The sequence below is a fragment of the Lipotes vexillifer genome, unplaced genomic scaffold (genome assembly GCF_000442215.2).
Source record: "Lipotes vexillifer unplaced genomic scaffold, Lipotes_vexillifer_v1.1 scaffold98, whole genome shotgun sequence".
NCBI classification, from domain to species: Eukaryota; Metazoa; Chordata; class Mammalia; order Artiodactyla; family Lipotidae; genus Lipotes; species Lipotes vexillifer.
The window spans coordinates 3,450,002-3,471,246 of NW_006799611.1; the positions used below are offsets into that span (position 1 = coordinate 3,450,002).

At 46.5% G+C, this 21,245-nt stretch overlaps 1 protein-coding gene and 1 pseudogene across 1 annotated transcript in view; one reads left to right on the forward strand and one right to left on the reverse strand.

The window, feature by feature from the left end:
• Nucleotides 1–10,154: 10,154 nt before the first annotated feature.
• Nucleotides 10,155–21,245, reverse strand: part of FNBP1 (formin binding protein 1) — a 71,171-nt gene continuing 60,080 nt past the window's right edge. Inside the window, exons 10-13 of the mRNA XM_007471822.1 lie at nt 15,103–15,235; nt 12,609–12,730; nt 12,154–12,290; nt 10,155–10,336 (exon numbers count right to left, since the gene is read on the reverse strand). Of these exons, the coding sequence (XP_007471884.1) occupies nt 10,158–10,336; nt 12,154–12,290; nt 12,609–12,730; nt 15,103–15,235 (571 nt within the window). The 3' untranslated portion in view covers nt 10,155–10,157. The remainder of the gene's footprint in view (nt 10,337–12,153; nt 12,291–12,608; nt 12,731–15,102; nt 15,236–21,245) is intronic.
• Nucleotides 15,318–21,183, forward strand: LOC103080845 (HIG1 domain family member 1A, mitochondrial pseudogene; annotated as a pseudogene).

Below are 21,245 nucleotides of genomic sequence, written 5' to 3' on the forward strand. Positions count from 1 at the left end.
TGCTGCGTGGTGTGGCGGGGAGAAAACAAAACAAAACAAAAAAACATTTGCAAGGTGCAGCCACCCCAGAAGTATAGCTTCCTACCTTTGTTCTAGTTGGAATTATGTGCAAACGTGAATTATCCTGTGAGTCTTTCACGACCTGAGTTTGAGCCCCAGAAAGCCTCTGGGGAAGCAAATGGTGTTTTGGAATCATACCTCCCTCTGGCTCTCTTCCCTACGACACCTTTACCTACAGCAGAGAGAGGCCCCGTTGGTCGTAGCAAAGGCACAGGGTGCAGAAGAAATTGATGCCCTTGGGAAAAGCTGTGAAAAAGAGCCGTCCTCATTTTGGACAGTGTGTCCTGGAAGGCTGCCCTAGGGACGTGCTGGGATGCAGCCTCCAGGCGTTGCTTGGACCTGACACCAGCGAGCAGCCCAGCTGAGGGCTGTTTGGAGAGCCCGAACTGCGGGCAGGGCTCTTGGCCTGGCGTGTGGGAGGATGTGCACCCCGTGAGGGGCACGAGGCTCCCGGGGCAGAATGCCGCAGCACCCAGGGGATCCTCCCCACCCCCGCTGCTTCCGGGGACCAACAGAGGAAAATGAGGAAATCCCCGTTTCCTCCCGCGGCTTTTGGTCCCTTAGCTCTGAGGACAGAGCCACGTTGGGGGCCGTTCTCAGTTTATGCTGTACCTTCTGTGGCCCAGCGACGTCTCCAGCTAATGGGAGGTCATTTAAGTAAATGGCACTCACTGTACCGTCTGGACAGAGACAGCGTTTAAGTCAGGGCCTAATGCACGCAGCTCCGGAGAAACGGCCCCTGGCACTCTCAAAGAGGCTGCGAAGTGCCATTTGCAGCGTTTGCGCGTTAATCTCCGGTCTCAGAGGGCGCTGGCAACAAGGCTTATGCCTCCCCTTCTCAGAAAAGGCCGGCAGAGGCCAGGGAAGAGCAAGAGAGGCGCCCTCCAGGCCAGGTGGGCCCTCACTCAGACCCGCACCATCCATCTCTTGCTGTCCCGTGGATCGCACAATTCCAGAGATCTCTTTTGCTTTAGTTAAAAAAGTGACGGCATACTCGAATCCCGCTGCCTTTGCCCACTTCCATTTCCTACCTGGTCACCCTGCTGGGGGAACCTCGTCCTTCCCTCCTCGCCCGCCGGCTTCTCTCCCACTAGGGGTCGCCAGCGCCTCTGCGCGGCGGCGGCGGCGGGGTGGGGCGTGGCCTGGGCGTGGCCGGCAGGTGGGGAGGCGGGGAGAGGCGGGGAGAGGCGGGGAGAGGCGGGGCCGAGCAGGGCGGATGCTGAGATTCCCAGACCCACCGGAGGAGCCTGACCGACGGGTCTGAGTCAGGGGTTTCTGCGCTGGCAGAGGCTGCCTTCGGGAGCACACCGGGAAACCAGCTAACTGCCCGCAGCACATACTGCGCTGCCGCCGCTGGTTTCCGTGTGCGATGGGGTGAGGCGTCACCTCCCGAAACGCTTGAACCAAGTAGGTGCGTAAAGACGGGCCAAGCTGGGAGGCAGTTCACTGTTTCAGACCCGCGAGCTCAGTGTAAGGTCACAGAGAGCTGCCAGCCAGTGAACTCTGTCGCCGAATCAGAATAACACAGGCTCCATCACGGAGCCGGGAGGGAGCTCGGAATCAGAGCTGACAGCTAAGAACGGCTGTGGAGGTGGCGTCCACCAAGTGTTTTCCGCACTACCGGGGAAACTGAGGCCCAGGGAGGTGGGGACACGCGCCCCATTCAGAGCCGGCTCCCAGCCCCTCGCGATGGTGGGGTCCTGCAGGGGAGAAGGTTCTACGTGAGACAGAGGGAGACATTCTGTCTCTCACCGACTGTTAGAGACTAGTCCCCAAATATGATAAAAGCCCAGAAAGAACATGCTGGAGACATTCTTCCCAGATTAACCTTTTGCTGACAACCTGGACAAGAGAGCCTCAGTAGGACAGTCGTAGAGCCACCTAGCTCCCTTGACCATCCCGTCTCTTGCTGCGAACCCCGACTTGATTGTTTGGAGGCCTTGGCTCCGGACACCATCCTCCCCAGGACCGACGGCAGCAGACTTGGCTGAGAACTTGGCGAAGCTCTTGCTTGAAAGGCCAGTCACACGCATCTGTGGGAGGAGGCCGCGGCCGCAGCGAGGCCTGGCCTCGTACGGGTGGCCTCACCTCCCACCCCTCAGCAAGCGAGTGGCGGTTGGCATTAGGCCGCCCTAATGCTCACTTAATATTTCACTCCCTCAACAACTGTCTTCCTAAATCGGCTCTAAAGAGCCTTAGGAAACAAAGAGGCGTGGGCACGAACCAGTCTTCCCCCCCAAAGCCCGGGGTGAGATTTTCAACGCAGGGTATGGAAAGGGCCTCCCTCCGGCTGCATATGCAGCAGCTTGGTGCAGGCACAAGGCCCTCACCCTTAAACGCTGCACACTGTCCGCGGCGTCACAGAAACCAGTGATTATTCCAGCCAAACTGCCAAGGAGAGGGTGGGCTTGAGCACTCGTGACACCAGACCGCCAATGAAACGCAAACCCGCTGCGATTTCCCGGCCCCTCAGTCCCCACAGTAGGGTCCCCGAAACCCCAGAGTAGCCGCCAGCTGAATTTGCATACACAAAAAATGGCCTGGACCTAAGGAGCCTCCCCAACTCCCTGCACTCAATCAACGGAATCCCACATCACTGAGGTCATTTAAGTAAATGGCACTCACTGTACCGTCTGGACAGAGACAGCGTTTAAGTCAGGGCCTAATGCACGCAGCTCCGGAGAAACGGCCCCTGGCACTCTCAAAGAGGCTGCGAAGTGCCATTTGCAGCGTTTGCGCGTTAATCTCCGGTCTCAGAGGGCGCTGGCAACAAGGCTTATGCCTCCCCTTCTCAGAAAAGGCCGGCAGAGGCCAGGGAAGAGCAAGAGAGGCGCCCTCCAGGCCAGGTGGGCCCTCACTCAGACCCGCACCATCCATCTCTTGCTGTCCCGTGGATCGCACAATTCCAGAGATCTCTTTTGCTCTGACGGCTTCCCCCAGTGGGCGGGGCTGGAATTTGGGGCTCCCTGGGTCTCAGGCCCCTCCCCAAGCAGATGGCACCGGGACTGGTGTTGGGTTGACACGGTAAGTCAGTGACATGCAGATCGGAGCCCAGCCTCCAGCCCAGGGGACCCTGACTGCTTCTGTGACCAGGGTCTCCTCTTTGTGCAACAAACAGTCCCACGATACCGTGCCAGAAGTTACACTTTTATTTAACATTTAGAGGATTAACATATTGTTACAAGGTCAATATAAGCCTTCCAATGGAAGCACTTTATTTGGTTTAATTCCATCTCCAGAGACAAATGGGCAATGCCATAACCTTTACAATGGCAAGGGGCCATGTACAACACTGAAATGCCTCCAAAGTTTAGAGTTAGTGCAACACACACAGATAAACCAAGAAGTTTAAAGGTGCTCGACACCAGGTTAAAATAAAATTTTGGATCACTTTTTAAAGTTTTTTGATATAAGCACAGGAGGCAGAGCCATTAGGAAGTATGCAATCGACATTTCTGGAAAAATACTTAGCATCAACATAACTTCCTCATGTTCAGTAAACTTTCTCCCAGTAATTACAGATGTTACCAAAAGGCATTAGAGGCCTCTGCGCTACTGCTGGAGAGACAGGCTGCTGGCACCCAAAAGCTTCAGGATGATCGTGATATAAACCCAAAGGAAAAATCCCATTACAGCTTCCCATGCCTTTTTATTTTTTCCTATCCTGCAAAGGAAAAATTGGGTAAACGACAGGTTCTTCTCTTTCATTCTGTTTAAGTTATTTTCAGGGTAGCTTCTTTAAAAATGAGTTATTCTTACGGCACAGCAATATCCTAGCATTGGTGGAGAAGTGACGGGCAGTGGATACGAGGGAAGGCTGAGAAGGAAGCACATGGGAAATTCCACGTTTCTACTCTATGTGAACTGCTCTATAATAATATATAGATGATTTCACAGTAGGATTCCCAGAGTAAGTGATATATCTCAACTATCCTATAATAACTTACTTCCTTTACTAAGCCCAGCTGGTACAGCATTGCCCTTTCCCCATAGCCACACAGACTGTCAGAGAAGCAAACACCAAGGTTAACATTGAAAAGCACTCATTGTCCATTCTTTTTTGGACGCAGGTGGTACAGAGAAAAAAAAGGCACAGGGGATACAAGAGGATACCAGCATATTCTATTTTGGGTTTAACGGACATTAAAAGAACAAATTACTGCACTTTATGCCTTTTCCCCTAGGTTGTAAGAAATTAATCTATCCTGACCCCTAATATGAAAGATGCAACGCACGTGCATTCCCAAGGCTCTAAAATCAGATTAAAAAAAAATGTTTAGCATCCTTGTAGAGTGAAGAGTGGGCAGCTCGACTTGGTGGGATTCAGAAGTTGCTGGAGACACCCGGTCACCCTGCCACTGGGACTGTCCATAGGAACCACGCACCTGCTGGTTTGCAGGGACACGGGTGAGGCCCTGACTCTTCTCGCCCTTTGGCATCCTGGCTTCACCGTCATCTGCCAAGACAGTTCTCTCATGAGACTGAGGAGTGCGTGACAGTGGGGCCGCCCCTTGGGTGTTAACGGAGCGGCCCCCAGATGCCCACAGCTGCAGAGGCTCCCTCTGGGGAAGAAAGAGCGAGGGGGTGACTCACGCTTCCTCTTCCCCTGCTTTTTGCCCTTGGTATTTGCTCCCTCTTGGTTTCTTGTCACCAAGGGTTGACTGAGCCACTCTCAGAGGCTGGTGTGTGGTCAACCCTGGTTTGCTGAGAGGAACCGTTTTCCTACCACCGAACAAAGGCCCAACCCTCAGGACCTGTCCTTTCTGTCCTTGTCCCTTGGGCTCCTGTAAGATTTCCTTGTCTTGATTCATAAGGGTTGAGAAGCAATGAGGATGCTCAAGGTGACCTCCTGGTTACCGAAAGCCAAACAAAAGGGGAAAGATGCCTGGTGGCATCCTTGGGCTTCTGACGGCATCCTCGCTCACAGAAACTCACAGCCAATGATTTCTCTGGGCTGTTTCCGCACCGAATAAGGAGAGAAGCTATGCTGCTCTAAGGCATGAGTGACCACAGGGTACATGACCTCATGTCTTCCTCAAAGACCCATAAGAGGAAGGAAATTTAGCTCAAAAAATAAACTTAATTCCACTTGGCCTGGAGAGCAGGTGGGAAAACGTGGAAGCTGTAGCCACGGGATCACTTGATGCACCACAAGAAGCACAGGGTCTTTGGTGATGAAAGCACTAGAATCCTAAGATGCGGATCTCAGACTTCACGGAAAGGGGAGAGTCCTCCCTTGGCAATGAGCTAATGCAGAGGTGAGACCCTCGTTCACGATCTGCAGTTCTCATTAACAGGCGGCCAACGGGGAGAAGGTGGGCTGGGGCCTTCCTTGACCCCATGAAAGGTGGACACAGGCAGGACAGCAGGGCTGGCCCAAGAGCTGGAATTTGACTTTCGCTGTGGACTTTTCCAGGCCACTGAAGACAGGGCCCCAAACAAAAATGTGTGTACGTGTGTGTATGTGAGTGTGCGTGTACATGCCCCAGTGCCCGCCACGGACACTCTCAGGCTCTGAAACGTTTCAAGGGCCAATTGTTTAGTATGAGGTGATGACGCACAGTCAGGAAAGGACCACCGAATACCCAATGGACTTGGGAAAAGATGAGTATTTTCTAACGTAAAGGACACAGGGACACATGAGTGACACTCAGGCGCCCAGTCCACCCGGTGCAGGCCTGACCCTCCTTGTTCAGATGCGGTTCGTCTCCCCAGGAGACCAGTGGCAAAGTTTTCACGAAAGGCACAGTGTGAATTGTGGACGGGCCGGGATGCGCCAGATGGACTGAGGGCCGAGGCCCGGGAAGGAGGGACCACGCGTCAAGCCGCCTTCTGTGGCCCCGAGTTGGACGGGGACCAGGACAGGGACAGACCTCCCCGCAAGAGGCAGCCAGGCTGGGCCAGGGGAGGAACCAGGCTACGAGGAACATGCTGTAAAAAGAAAAGAAAGAAAAAGGCAAGCAGCTGCACGTGGGGATGGATGTCACTTCAGGCTTAGGTTCCGAGGGCCACACCACACACCAGCAGAGCCCCAAGGCGCTGGCGGGCACCCAGGCCTGTGGAGACAAGCAGACCGAAGGGTTTCTCCTGGGAAGGCTCTCCCGAGGCTCTGGCTCCCGGAACCATCTTTAGGAATCTACAACACAAAAGACAGAGAAAGGAAAAGGCTGTTAGAGTGGCTGGCAGCAGGTCAGGGGCGGGCACTCTGCAGCTCAGTGCAAATTGCACCGCCCTGGGGAGGGGGGAAGGGAGGGAGCACATTTAGAGCAATGGGTTACCACAGGGCGAGTCTGAGATAAGGAACTTTCACGGTTTTATCTGCAATCAGAGCAGCTAGTCTTCCCTTCAGGGGTAACAGAAGCCGCCCAGGAGATGATGCACCCATGCACCCGAACTCATCTTTCTCATAAATTGAGTTCTGAGACAGAGACAGAAACCAGCTTCCCAGAATGATGCCTGAAGCCCAAAGGCCTGGTTCTCTCTCCAACTGACACTCTCAGTTCCTTGGCAGTAAAAGGCAACATCTTTGGTGAAAAGGAAAACCTGTCACTCAGCATTTACTCAGCAATAAACAGTGAAAGTTCTTCATCTTGAGGGGACAGAAGAGAAACAGGAGACAGACTCCTCAAGCCCGGAGGTGAACACAGGGTGAGAAACAGAGAAGGTGTCATCATATAAAAGGGGGAAAGGGCAGGAATTTTTTTTTTTTTTTTTTTTTAAAAGCATTTGGCTAGAAAATTCCCCATTATTGAAGACAAAAGAGTTAAATACTCAGATTACAGAGAATAATTTTCTCGGAGAGGGGAAAAATCATTTAAAATACACAACACTGAGAAAAATATAACGTTTATTAGAGAGGCAGATACGAGGGTACAACTAAAAGGAGCCAGACAGATTCTTTTCTTGTAAGATAAGGAGAGAGAGAAACAGTCATGTTGGCCATATTCAAACAGAACTTACTCAGAACCCAAGTGTCTACAATAAACTCAAGTGTGGATCAGCTGGCAGGGGACCTAGCTACCACTGTAACCGTCCTTCCGGCTCCCCCAGCGGTTACAAAAACAAAAAGGTCATTAGGCATCAGAATCACCAATAAAACAAACACAAAGAAGGGTAAAACATTAAAACAACGAATTCAAGTAATCCTTTTAGTTTTTCTATTGCAGTATATACAAATCTATTGGGGCAAGGGGGCGGTTATGGATATATTTCACAGAGAGCAATTTAAAAAAACAAAAACAAAACCATAAAAGAGGACAGTCACCATTCAGTTGACCAGTTGGAACTTACTCTAGTCTAACTATTTTGGCAATTATTAAATAGTCACATGGTAGACACCACACACACACACAAAAGTGCACTGGCATTACTGACAATAAAACAACTCCTTTTGAGTTATGGGCATCGGAAAGCAGCAGCCCCGCCCACCTGGGACGGGCTTAAGGAGAGGGCAGTGTTTATGGAGCAGGCGGAACAGATTTATAAACAAGGCAGGGAAGGAAGGCTTCGACATACGTTATTAACCTCTAAGTGTATCTCTAAACAAAAGGAGAAAACTTTATACACAAGCTGAGACTTTGCTGCTTTTGTTTTAACAGATAACTGTTGGAAGAACACAAAGTATACTTCGGGTGGAAATGGTAATTTGTGATTCTCTGGGAATCAAGACTTTTGCTAATCCTCTGCGCATTGACTAGATGGACCTGAGACTACAAAATGTCTTTCACCGTTGAGTCGCTAGTACATAGATTCATCTGGTGAAGGTACTGAGGCATACAGCCTAAAATAATGGTCATAATTTATGTGCCCAAATCGCCCCTCCCATCCCCGAAAGCCAGCTGAGCTATTTCCTGAATCAGATTTGCACAACTCTAAAGAGGAGGGGGAAAACAAAAGCAACAACACCAGCCAACTTTGTGGAAGGCCATACTTTTCAAGTCAGGCTTTTAAAAGACTAATGTTATCTTGCCTCATTTTAAGACTTTTGCAGTGCTTAGTTTGCTGTCTCCAATAATTCACAGTCTGGAAATGAGTTCATCGCAGGATAGAAAGGTTAGGTTTTAATATCTTAGGGATTCACTTGGTTACCTGCCCAAAGCTGTGACCACCTACTGCCCGTTAAATCCCCACGGTCAGCTGATTTTCTTGCTGCAGTAGTTAAAAGGAAGAACTGAAATGATTCTCCTGAGAGGTCTGGGGTCAGGGTCAGTGGCTTTATCAATATTACGGCAGCAAAGGTATAATAAAGCAAAAGAAATCTGAATTACAAAATTATATTTTAAAAAAATCAGGCTGGCCAGGGTCGGTTTCCCGCTTTTGATATTGGACCACAGTTGTGTCAGATGCCACCACTGGGGGAAGCTGGATGTAGGGGATCTCTCTGCTTTATCTTTGCAACTTCCTGAGAATCTATAATTATTTCAAAATGAAAAATGTTTTAAAAATCAGACAGTCAGTCACGGCTTCCCTGGTGGCGCAGTGGTTGGGAGTCCGCCTGCCGATGCAGGGGACACGGGTTCGTGCCCTGGTCCGGGAAGATCCCACATGCCGCGGAGCGGCTGGGCCCGTGAGCCATGGCCACTGAGCCTGCGCGTCCGGAGCCTGTGCTCCGCAACGGGAGGGGCCGCAGCAGTGAGAGGCCCGCGAACCTCAAAAAGACAAAACAAAACAAAAATCAGGCAGTCATTAAGTAAAGGTTACTAAATTCCGTCTTGGTGGCCCTCGGGGAATGTAAGAGAGCGTTCTGCTAGACTCTGCAGCAGTCACCCATAACTCCTGCCGGCTCCTAGACCCCTGATGTGCTGCTGTCAGTTTTAAAATCAGCTTTAAACTGATCTGACATTCTAAAAGGAGCCCACAGTGTAGAAGCAAGGAGCTAATATCCTATTTAAGAGTAGGAAGGACATGAATAAATAATTTTCAAAGCCAAATAAAAAGAGAATCTCAACCCCATACCTTTATTCTGACTCACTTTTAGCTGGTTCTCTGTGATCTCAGGGAAGATTCTAGAAATGAGCACAGCCATTGGGCATGTCACCAATTTCACTACCTATCCTGCCAATTTAAAAATGCAAATCCCCATGTGACCCAGATTCTTTGAAGATGGTGAACCATAAAACGAGCTAGAAACTCTAAAACAGTTTTCAGTAAATTCACACTTTGGGTCTTAAAGATGCCAATGATTAAAAAACAAACCAAAAAACCCCTGAAAAGTGACGTGCTGGGGTCTGTGTGCAGAAGGAGTTGCTTACAAGGGTCTATTCACAGCCCCACCTGGGCAAGTATGAACGGAATACAGCTCCACCTCCCACAAAACCTCCAAGAGAACAGAATGAAGTGAGCTGTTTTTATGTAGGTTTATCTAAACAGCACTAGCACATCTGATCAACTCTGTCAACTGGCAGAAGGAAGATCAGTAGTCATATGTAAAAACCAACTGGTTGATCGACCAAAGTTTTCCATATTTCAATTGGTTGTTTAGGATCATATAGACATAACCTGAAAACACGGTGATCTAACAATTATCTTAAACATGTTTACGGAAATATACACACTTTTGGTACCAATCTTATTCTTATTCTATACTTCATTGATGACTTCCTTCGAAGTGAGTGACTGTAAAATTGAACAAACTAGCATAGTTCAGTTTATGAAGTTACAAAATGTAACATTCTAAGGTAGTTCAATTTCTGGCAGATACTACATATAAATAAGAGAACTGAAGTCTTCTGCACCCCTAGGATGTGCATGGACTTTTAGATTCAGAAATATGGATTCGAAGCTAGAAGGCAACTTTTTGGTTATCTACAGATGCTGCCCAAGAAGAAATGTTCATCAGATTTCAAAGGACACAGTTGTACATTGGCAGCTGGCAGCTTTCCAAGTAAAATGTCATTAGCAAGTGAAACTTGATTACCGTCAAAACCAGCCCAGGAAATTCAGGTGTAAGATGCCTGAAAGTCCACCTTGTCCCTAAAAGAAACTGCGACGCTCCCCATCCAGTCTTTTGAAGAACTGCCTGTAACAGTCATAGTTGTGGGGAGAAACAACTCCAATGTTTTAAAGTTTTTTGTGTTTTTGGTTTTTTTTAAGTTGTATTAAATATAAGTCTTAGCACCTTTGGCATTTTTGTCCAAATAGACTTCGACGTATGAAGTGGGGACATAACCCTCTTCGTCTTCACTTCTCCGGATGCGGGTCCACCCGTCACCTTTGTCTTCCTCTATAACGTACAGTGTTTCTCCCTCAACTACTGAAATGGTTCCTTCGTTCTGACCTGGAAAAGCAATATCAGAGTATTTTAGGTCTCTCGTCAAATCCGGGTTGAGAGCACAGCTTTGCAACGACGAAGCAAGTGCAGGGAAAGATGGACGCACTGACCCTTCTGCGCTCCTCCCACACAGAAGCTTCCAGGTCCTCACCTTGCGTCTCTCTAGGACCCTCTCCTAACTCCTCCTGGGAGCCCTCTCGTTCCTCCCTCCCAGAACAGGAGGTATTTTCCGCAGAGGAAATCTTGGGTCTGCTTCTCTACTCTTCCCTGAAGGTACTCCTATGGCATCAATTATATCTCTTTACACAGCACCCCGACTTTTCTTTCTCCTCTTCTGGTTCTCGTCTGAGGCAAGGTTCCACTTCACCTTCTGCCTGAAGCCCGTTTCCACCTTGATGGTACCCGGGCACCTGGAACGCGATAGGGGTGAACCCGGACTCACTGTTTTTCCTCCCACTTTCCCATTTCAGTGGACATCTCCATCATCCCAGGAATGCAACGTCAGGGATCATCTGTGACTTCCTCCCCTCTTTGTATACTGGCTGCAGCATCTCTGCGTCCATTCCTTAATCAAGGCCCCGAACACCATTTGCTAAGATAATTTCAAAAGACTAGCCGCCATCGCCCAAGCAGTGTCCTGAAAGGCAGACTGTTTAGGGGGCTGTTAATAGCGGTACTGTGGGCGCGCGGGGGCAGAGGGATGCTGTGGACGTGAAGTAAAACCAGGAACATTTAACCTGGTACTTCCGTTTCTTATTTTGTCATAATAAATATTTAGTTTATTAAAGGCTCTAAAAGTCCTAGAATAAAGAGAATTCCCTGGTGGTCCAGTGGTTAGGACTCCGAACTTCCACTGCAGGGGGCCCAGGTTCAATCCCTGGTCAGAGAACTAAGATCATGCAAGCTGTGAGGTGTGGCCAAAAAAAAAAAAAAAAAAAAAGTCCTACAGTAAAGAAATTCATTTATCCCAGGGCTTCTGAAAATGATCTGAGCTCTGATTGCTTCTTTCACATCAGCCTTATCAGCATCCTGGAAGATGCCGTTTCAAGGCTCATCAGTTTAGGAAACACTAGGCTAGTCTTTCTAACCAATTTCCCTGTCCTCTAACCGATCCGACACATACAATAAATGCCTCAAGGTACAGCTCTGCTCGTGTCAGCAACCTGCTCAAATACTTTCAGTAGCTTCTCGACGTTTGCCAAATAAAATCCAGATCTTTCTGTTACCCATACCCTCCATTGGCACCGCCTACCCCCTCATCTTACCACCTAAGACATCTGAGCGCCAGCCATACGAACCCCATACCTTCCTCGCTCCGTGCTTGGCAGTGCCCGTGCCTCTGACACACTTCAGCACGGAGAGTTCTCCAAAGCCCCTTAAGGAAGTGATCTCATCCTCGCGTGAATCCCCCGTCACTCTGTACCCCTCGTCTGGTGAATATTGCAGGCGGCCCTCTCTCTACATGTGTCTGCTTTATTTCCTCCAAAGGTGGATGCCAGAACATACCATCTGCCTGCAACCCTTTCAGGGGTCTTTACAAGACAGAAGTTCTGTAAGTATTGAATGAATGGATGAAATAATCATTATTCCATACTATCTGCTTCAGTTAACCTCACTGAAAGTTGTTCGAATGTACAGACCCAGAGGTAAAATATACAGCCATCGACCAGATCATAATCATAAACACAAATACCACGAGCAGAGCAAAAGAGCAACGAGGGAAAGTTCTGGATGACTTCAAAAGAAAGCCTGATCACAGAAAGAGAAGAGTGACTCAGACAGTTCACGAGAAGTGGGGGGAATTAGGTGACACGCAGTGTTACCTTCGAACGTGTAGAGAGCTTTACACGTCCCTATGGCAGGGAGGGATTCCTCATCATCAAACTCATCGTCGAAATCTGTGGCCAGCACCTTGACCTCACTCTCCTGACTCTGCTCCTCCGTGTAACTGCCATCCGGGCTGCTCAAGAAAGCAAAACACACAGCAACTATAGCCACTGACCCCAGCGAGGACTTGAATTCAGCCCCCGCAAGAGCAAAGGGCTTGCAACCCGCCCCCGTCCCCATCCCCCGACTGTTGTAACTAGGACCATCTTCAATCACCCCACAGGCTCGGGCACCATCCACAGGGAATTAGACACCTGCACCGTGGGAAACATCACAGGCCAATCATCACAGATGCTTGGGATCTAACAAGTACCCTGTGCTCGTCTCTGATTCCAGAATTGAGAAAAAAATACAAAGTCAAAAAAAAGCAGGCGCCGTACAGATACTGTACCTCTCCCGATCCTGTGCACAGTTGTTGACGGCTGGGGGGTTCTGCACATCGTACATGCCACTCTGCCGACGGGCCTGTTCGCTGCGTGCTGGGAGTCTGCCTTCAACCTCGGCCAGCCAGGCCTGCAAACAGAAGGCATGAAAGAATGGTCTGAGCTCAGCTGAGGGCCTGACCGTGCAGGCTTCAGGCCCCAAACCTGGGCTGCTCGTTGGTCATTGAAGCAGGCTGGAGAAGGACCCCGTGGGCGCAGAGTCTCCAGTTTGTGTGCCTTGACTGTATAAATGTACTCAAAGGCAAAGTTGGAGAAGTGTACAGGCAAACTTATATTTAGCCACTGCTCATAATGTGGCAGAAGGACACTGGCCTCCGTTATACTCCTGGGCTTTTTAAGCAGCTGTGTGATTTTGGTTAAGTCACTTCTAGTTCCTTCTGGTTCCAGAAATTCTGTGACCGTGAGGTCACACTGGGAAACATGAGGGTTCCTGCCACACTTAAGCCATGACTCAGTTTGAAAGCCACACTTCCCATTTTTGTTAAGGAGTGTAACGTTTTTCTTTTTCTAAATAGTGAAGAAAACTCATACATAGGAAATCAAAGTAGATCAAAGTATCTTCAGCAACATTTGAAATGGTCTAAAAGAGGCAAAAGAATCAAAATGATCAGAAAAGGACATTTCTAGGTTCTAAAATCTCAAATGCTAATACCTTATTGACAGATTCTAGAAAGAATGAAAAACGCCATAATTTGACCTTTTATTGCTAGAAATAATCTGTTCTGGATGGAACGCTCAGTTACTAATTTATTTTTCCAGGCTTTGTAGTCTTTACATTTCGAGGGGAAAAAGAAGCCTTCTGCCCACAGCTTTTTTTTTTTTTTTTGCGGTCCGCGGGCCGCTCACTGTTGCGGCCTCTCTCGTTGCGGAGCACAGGCTCCGGATGCGCAGGCTCAGCGGCCATGGCTCACGGGCCCAGCCACTCCGCGGCAAGTGGGATCCTCCCGGACCGGGGCACGAACCCGTGCCCCCTGCATCGGCAGGCAGACTGCCAACCACTGCGCCACCAGGGAAGCCCTGCCCACACTTTTTGAGTGCCCTACTCCCTCCTTAAAAGATTTATTATTTGTGTTTCTTCCTCATTTCTTAAATGTGTTTCCTATTGTTTTTCACATATATCATCTTTTGATAATGGATCCTTTGAAAGAACAGTAACATATTTCAATGGTTCCCCGCGCCCAGAAGTAAACCCTTGTATTTATGATCAATTGATTGGCGACAAAGGGGCCAAGATAATTCAAGGAGGAAAAGGCCTTTTCAACAAATGGTGCTGGGACAACATAAAAAAGAATGAAGGTGGACCTCTACCTTTAACCATATACAAAAATTAACTCAAAACAAACCGTAGACCTAAATGTAAAAGCTAAAACTATAAAACTTAGAAGAAAACATAAGCATAAATGTTTGTGATCTTGGATTAGGCACTGGTAACTTAGCTATGACACCAAAAGCACAAGTGATAGAAGAAAAAAAAATTGATTCCATCAAAATTAAGACTTTGGGGGACTTCCCTGGCAGTCCAGTGGTTAGGACTCGGTGCTTTAACTGCCGTGGCCCGGGTTCAATCCCTGGTCGGGGAACCAAGATCCTGCAAGCCGTGTGGCATGGCCAAAAAAATAAAAACATAAATAAACTTTTGTGTTTCAAAGGACACCTTGAAGAGAGTAGAAAAACAATCCACAGGGCTTCCCTGGTGGCGCAGTGGTTGAGAGTCCGCCTGCCGATGCAGGGGACACGGGTTCGTGCCCCGGTCCGGGAAGATCCCACATGCCGCGGAGCGGCTGGGCCCGTGACCCAGGGCCACTGAGCCTGCACGTCCGGAGCCTGTGCTCCACAATGGGAGAGGCCACAACAGCGAGAGGTCCGCGTACCGCAAAAAAAAAAAAAAAAAAAAAAAAAAAAACAATCCACAGAATGGGAGAAAATATTTGTAAATCATAGATCTGAAAAGGAATTTGCATCCAGAATATATTTTGAAACCTTTTACACTGATACCAAAGCCAGGCAAAGACATTACAAGAAAATTACAAATATCAATGGCTTTTTAAAAATTGTCTTTTTGATTCACTGAGATGATGGACGACTGTATATTCCCAACTATACCCACTGTCAACAGGAGATGAAGCAGAACAACTTAAGTGAAACACTTAGATGAAAAAAAAAAACAAAAAACAACAAACACTGTATACAAATATAACCTTAAATAGTGTCCCTTTTAAGGGACACCATTAAAATAGGATATGCTGAAAAGCTGAACACCCAGTGGATGACAGTGTCTTTTTCCTTTTATCATAACTTGTGAGACACCTGATTTTTCCAGCTGCATCTCTCGCAGGGAAAGAAACGCTGGCGATTTACAACCATATGCGTCTCGTGACCCCCTACACCCACTTCTATTTCTTTTTTTTCCAACAAAGCTTTTCCACAACAGCTTCTTCCTACCTCAAATTTCTGGGCCTCCAGTCTCAGTTTTTCTATATTTTGGCTGACTTCTGCTAATTTGTGATCCAAACTGGCGGGGTCTCCCATTTGCGGATTCTTTAGGTAGACATCTTTCATTTTTGTGATGGCATCTCTGAAAAGAAGGGCAGAACGTGGTAAAGGTTAATGCTGTCATCAGCCAGTCATATTCTCCCACCACCATGAAAACTACGGGAATGAGGGCGTTGCGAGACTGCACCGCGGTGTGGACTGGAGGGGGATACTGGGTCAGCTCCCTTCTAAAACGTCTCTATAAGGATTCTGCTACCAAGGTCTGTATGATCCAGAGACCCATATTTAAATTCCAGTTGCCTTTTCGGAACGAAATCTCCCTCTTGTCTTCAGCGAGTGAGAAATGTAAATGAATCCTGTACATCACTTTGCCCTACGTAACAAGAGACAAAACCCCAATATTTCCATGTACATGTTTTGCAAGCAAGCCATGGGTCTCGTGGGCTGCATTGTTTACCTCATGAGGAAGCACAGGTCATTGCTTTGGGAATTCTAAAGATTAAGTTAAACAGTTCGATTTCAACGATTTCAGCTATTAAGAAACGGAACCCACAGTCGGGATCCGTGACAGGTGGGCAACAGAGCCTTAAAGCTACACACTGCAAGATCCCACACCCCTCCTGCAATCCTGTCTGGAAGGCCGCCCATAGCAGCCCTCTGAAGGTTGTTTCTAGGACCAGAGAGCTCTGCTAACTGGAACCCTGGCTTCAAGGCACTTCAGGAGCATTCGAGTTAAATTTAGAGCAAATGGCCCCTGCCGAGGGTGAGGGGCTAACTTTAATGAGCTTCAGCAAAAGAAACTCTACACCAATCACGCAGCATAAGACCAACAACACAAACTGTATTTTGAGTCATGGGAAATAGTTTAATCAAAAATACAGAAATAAGTGAAAGAGAATTTCCACAAGTCCTCACCACCCCTCCACCTGCCCCCTTGCCTCTGAGCCCGTATTGCCCCTTGGTGGGCACAATGAACCCTCTGTTCTTCCCTAAGACCACGTCTCCACGGGAGCCCTCCACCCACTTGCCCTCCCAGCCCACTTACCTCGCTCTACTTTCTTTTATTTCCACTGCATGTATCTCTTCCCAACATTATATGACTTGTTATTATGCTTATTGTTTATTGTCTGTCTGTCCCACCTAGAACAGCAGCTCTCCGAGGAGCTCTCTGGGCTCAAGCCCTTTATGACCATGATAAACCCCCAGTGACCGGACCACGCCTGGTGCACTATAGATCTCACTAAGTATTTGTTACATGAATAAATGTCCCTACAACAAACAAACTGCAAGGTCATCCACATGTACACAAGTCTTCTCTCGACTTCATGGCCTATACCTCCAGTACCATATTTCTCAGCAAAACTTCTCAAAAGAGTTGTTTAAAATCACTTATCTGCCATTCCTCTTGTCCAGGTCTCTCCTAATCAATCTCTGCAGGTTTTTCAATTTTGTTAATCATTTCAAGGAACCAGCTTTTGGCTCTGTTCATCCTCTCTGTTGAATGTGTGATTCTTTCTATTTCATTAATTGATACTGTTTCCTTTATCGTTCGGTCCCTTGCTTCTATTTTCTTTGGTTCAATTTGCTACTCTTTTTCTAACTTCTTGAGAGGGATGCTTAGCTCATTGATTTGCAGCCTTCTTTGTTTCTAATATGTATTGGAAGCTTTAAATTTCCTTTTATAAGCATGGCTTTAGTGACATCCCCAAAACGGAGATGGAGAATGTACGTTAAGGTTAAGGCTCAGTTCTGTCTCATATATTTTCTAGTATCTATGATGACTTCTTCCTTAATCTATGTGTTACTTAGAGGCACATTTCTTTCTTTCTTTTTTTTTAAGCAGTAAAAACAGATTTTATTTAAAAAAAAAACAATTGCAATTGGGGAAAAGACACCTCAGTTTAGAGCTGGGCTCAATTCCTAATACTGTAAAGACAGCTGGGGATTTTTAGCCAATAAGCAGAATGAGGGACTCAGTGGATGGAAAATCAAAGGTGAATGGAATGATTCCTGCTAAACCAACTTAACAGGATTCTTCCTGACTTCATGCCAGAGTGATAACAAGGGTGGGGAGCCTTTCTAACTTGACTGAGCAGGCTTCTTGCTGTAACTGAGCCCTGCGGAGAGCCACATTTAATTTAATTTAATTTTTTAAAGGGGTATAGTTGTTTTACAATGTTGTGTTAGTTGAGAGCCACACTTGTTTTTTTTTTCTTTTTTTTTTGCGGTACATGGGCCTCTCACTGTTGTGGCCTCTCCGGTTGCGGAGTGGACGCGCAGGCTCAGCGGCCATGGCTCGTGGGCCCAGCCGCTCCATGGCATGTGGGATCTTCCCGGACCGGGGCACGAACCCGTGTCCCCTGCATCAGCAGGCGGACTCTCAACCACTGCGCCACCAGGGAAGCCCCACATTTCTTAATTTCTAAATTTTTGTTATTGATATCCAGCTTAATTGCAGCCTTCAGAGGACGTACTTTGAATGATGTCTACCCTTTGATGTTTGTTGAGATTCATTTTATAAAACCAGGATATGCCCAATTTTTGGAAATGTTCTATGTGTGCTTGAAAAGAATGTGTAGCATGCAGTTACTGGATATCTGTGTATTAGGTCAGTTTTGTTAATTATATTGTTCAAATCCTCTATCCTGACTCTCTGCTAATCTATTCTATCAATTACCGAGAAAAGTGCATTAAAAATCTCCCACTATAGTAATGTATTTGTATTTCTTGTAATTATGTCAGAAGGTTAATAGCATAACCTTTTCTATATTTTGAGGTGATGCTATTATGGTTCTACAGATTTGAAATTGTATCTCTTCTTGGTGAATTGAGCCATTTGTTATTTGAATCATTTATTTTATGAAGTTGATCCTTTTGAGCTGAATAGTTTGGGGTGTTTTTTGGCCTGAAAGGTAGTCTTCTCACACCAGTTTTCCTTCTGGTTGGTACCTGCATGGTCTGTCTTTTTCCATTCTTTTTTTAAATAATTAATTAATTAATTAATTTTTGGCTGCATTGGGTCTTCGTTGCTGCGCGCAGGCTTCTCATTGCGGTGGCTTCTCTTGTTGCGGAGCACGGACTATAGGCATGCGGGCTTCAGTAGTTGTGGCACGTGGGCTCAGTAGTTGCGGCTCACGGGCTTAGTTGTTCTGCAGCATGTGGGACCTTCCCAGACCAGAGCTCGAACCCTTGACCCCTGCATTGGCAGGCGGATTCTTAACCACTGCGCCACCAGGGAAGCCCCATCTTTTTCCAGTCTTTATTTTCAACCTTTCTGCACTTTATGAGTTGGACGTGTCTTTTGTAACTAGCATACATGTGGGTTTTAGTTTTTTGTCCAGTCTGAAAATCTCTCAGTTCGAACATGTAGCCTGTTCACATTTAACATACTGATTCATTTTATTTTACAAACACAATATGCCAGGCCTGTCCTCAGCACTTGACATACCCTGACACACTTAATCCTCATGGACAGGCATATTAACTCCCTTTTCAAGGTGAGGAAACCGAGGTGCTAAGAGGTTAAGAATCTTGTCCAAAGTTTGCAAACAAAACAGGTGGAACCAGATTGGAATCCGGGGTGTCTAGTGTGCTTGTATTTTAAATCTTCCACTCTATTTTGTGCTTTTGATTTGCCCTGCCTATTCTATATATTAATATTTTTTCTCTCCTTTCTTGCCTTTTTGGATTATTTAAAAAAAACAAAACTGAAAACAAACAAAAATCCAGCCTTTTCCAGATCATGCCACCTCTGCTCAAAACCTTTTATTTTCTGTTCCTCCTGCACAAAATGTAAGTTGCATGAGAACAGATGTTTCTGATGTTTTGTTCATCGCTTGATCCTCATTGCTATACCTAGAATATTTCCTTGTACACAGTAAATGCTCGATAAACAGAGGTGAAGTGAATGGTTGAATGTGATTTGCCTTATTACCAGCAAGAGCTGCTCTGGGGTTTCAAACGTTAACCAAGTTCCATGGCCACAACCCAAGCGACAGAGAAACTTTTCTGCATGATATCAAACAATTAGAGTCTGTCAACAACCTATAAAATGTCATTTCAGATATTTGAGTCATAACTTGTTACTCCTGTGCAAAATATAAGCGCTCATTTAGTAAACAGCAGGAGGTTTATAATACATTTATAAATAAACCCTTTTATATTTGGTCCCAGATGTTATAAAACGTACAAAGACTTTTATTTATAAAAAGTACAAAAATTTTTATTTCATCAAGTATATTTTTAATATAAAACTAGAACAAAGTTCATCATATGTGTTCCTCTTTTTAACATACTGCAACAACGTTTATAAAACGATCTATTTTTCCGGAGTTGCTCTCCCAGAGATTAAAAAACAATCAGAACCCACTTTTCTGGGCTTCCCTGGTGGCGCAGTGGTTGAGGGTTCGCCTGCCGATGCAGGGGACACGGGCTCGTGCCCTGGTCCGGGAGGATCCCACGTGCCGCGGAGCAGCTGGGTCCGTGAGCCATGGCCGCTGAGCCTGCGTGTCCGGGGCCTGTGCTCCGCAATGGGAGAGGCCGCAGCAGTGAGAGGCCCGCGTACCGCCAAGAAAAAAAAACAAAAAAACCCCACTTTTCTTTTGTATGTACTTAAACTGCCTTACCAAGTTGGTTTATTTTTTGCACAACCAAGTTTTAACCCCAGCTTCAATATAACAATTTACGTAGGACTACAATTTGGCCTACTTATAGAGCACAAAATCTCAAGTTATCTTTTAAGTTCAAATCGCCATTAATGATGATTCACTTAATTCCCTCAGTGAGAATATAGAAGATGAGAGAATAAAAAGTGGCTCTTCTTTTCCTTTTCCTTTTTTTTAACTGGAGTACAGTTGATTTACAACGTTGTGTTAGTTTCAGGTGTACAGCAAAGTGATTCAGGTATACATATCTTTTCTTTCCAGATTCTTTTCCCTTACAGGTTATTATAAAATATTGAGGATAGTTCCCTAAAGTGGCTTTTCAATCAGGATTATTAGCAAGTATCCCCTAAATGATGTGAGGGTATTATTCGTTATAAATGTGGGAAGGAAGTGCAAATGGGAAGAGATATTGAATCTTTTCCTAATTTTTTCTTTTCTTTTTCTGCATATGTACCAACCTACCATCCCTAGGATCAAACTTATAGAACAGCTCAGAAACCAGGGGACTCTCACAGTGGGAGCCTGGGCAGATAGGCAGATACTTGTCAAGAACAAGCAAATATTTACACCTCTAATGGCTGGTGATCTGTATAAGACATACTGTGACTTGTTTTCTAGATACCATCAACACACTCTATAAAAAGACAAGAAGACATGAGAATCTATAGGAAGGCTGATTTTTACTTACCCTCAAATAGAAAGACAAGTACATTTTGTATCCAAAGCTCGGACGTGGGGAAAGGGAGAGGGTGGGGGTCATGCCACTTTGCTCTTCCTCATTTGTACAAAAACTTCACCTCTACACTCATGATAGAGAGAAAACAGGAGTTCCCTGGTGGCCTAGTGGTTAGGATTCTGGGCTTTCACTGCCACAGCCCGGGTTCAATCCCTGGTCAGGGAACTAAGATCCTACAAGCCACATGGTACAGCCAAACTAAACAAAACAAAAACAAACAAAAACCACCAGAAAATCTTTTTGAAGCCAGTTGGAGTCTGAGATGTCTTGTCATTGTCTGAAGATTCTTCAATCACTACGCCAAGCGACACAGATGTTTCTCTTTCTTCATATGATGAAGATCAAGAATCTAAACTTATCCAGAAAGCTAGAGAGGCACCATTTGTCCCCATTGGAATCGGAGGTTTTTGCAGCAATCGTTGCATATGGATTATATAGATTGAAGAGCAGGGGAAATACTAAAATGTCTGTTTATTTGATCCACATGCACGTGGCAGCCCAAGGCTTTTTGTTATGGGAGCGATGGCTCTTGGTGTGGGCTATTCCACGTACCGAGAATTCTGGGCAAAACCTAAACCTTGGAACAGGAGATGCTGTCTTGGTCTTGCTGGCGGTGCTTGCTTTAGTTAGACATCTCATATTGAGATTGTATGTTTATGTTGAAAATAAACTGGGTCAGACAATAAGATGGT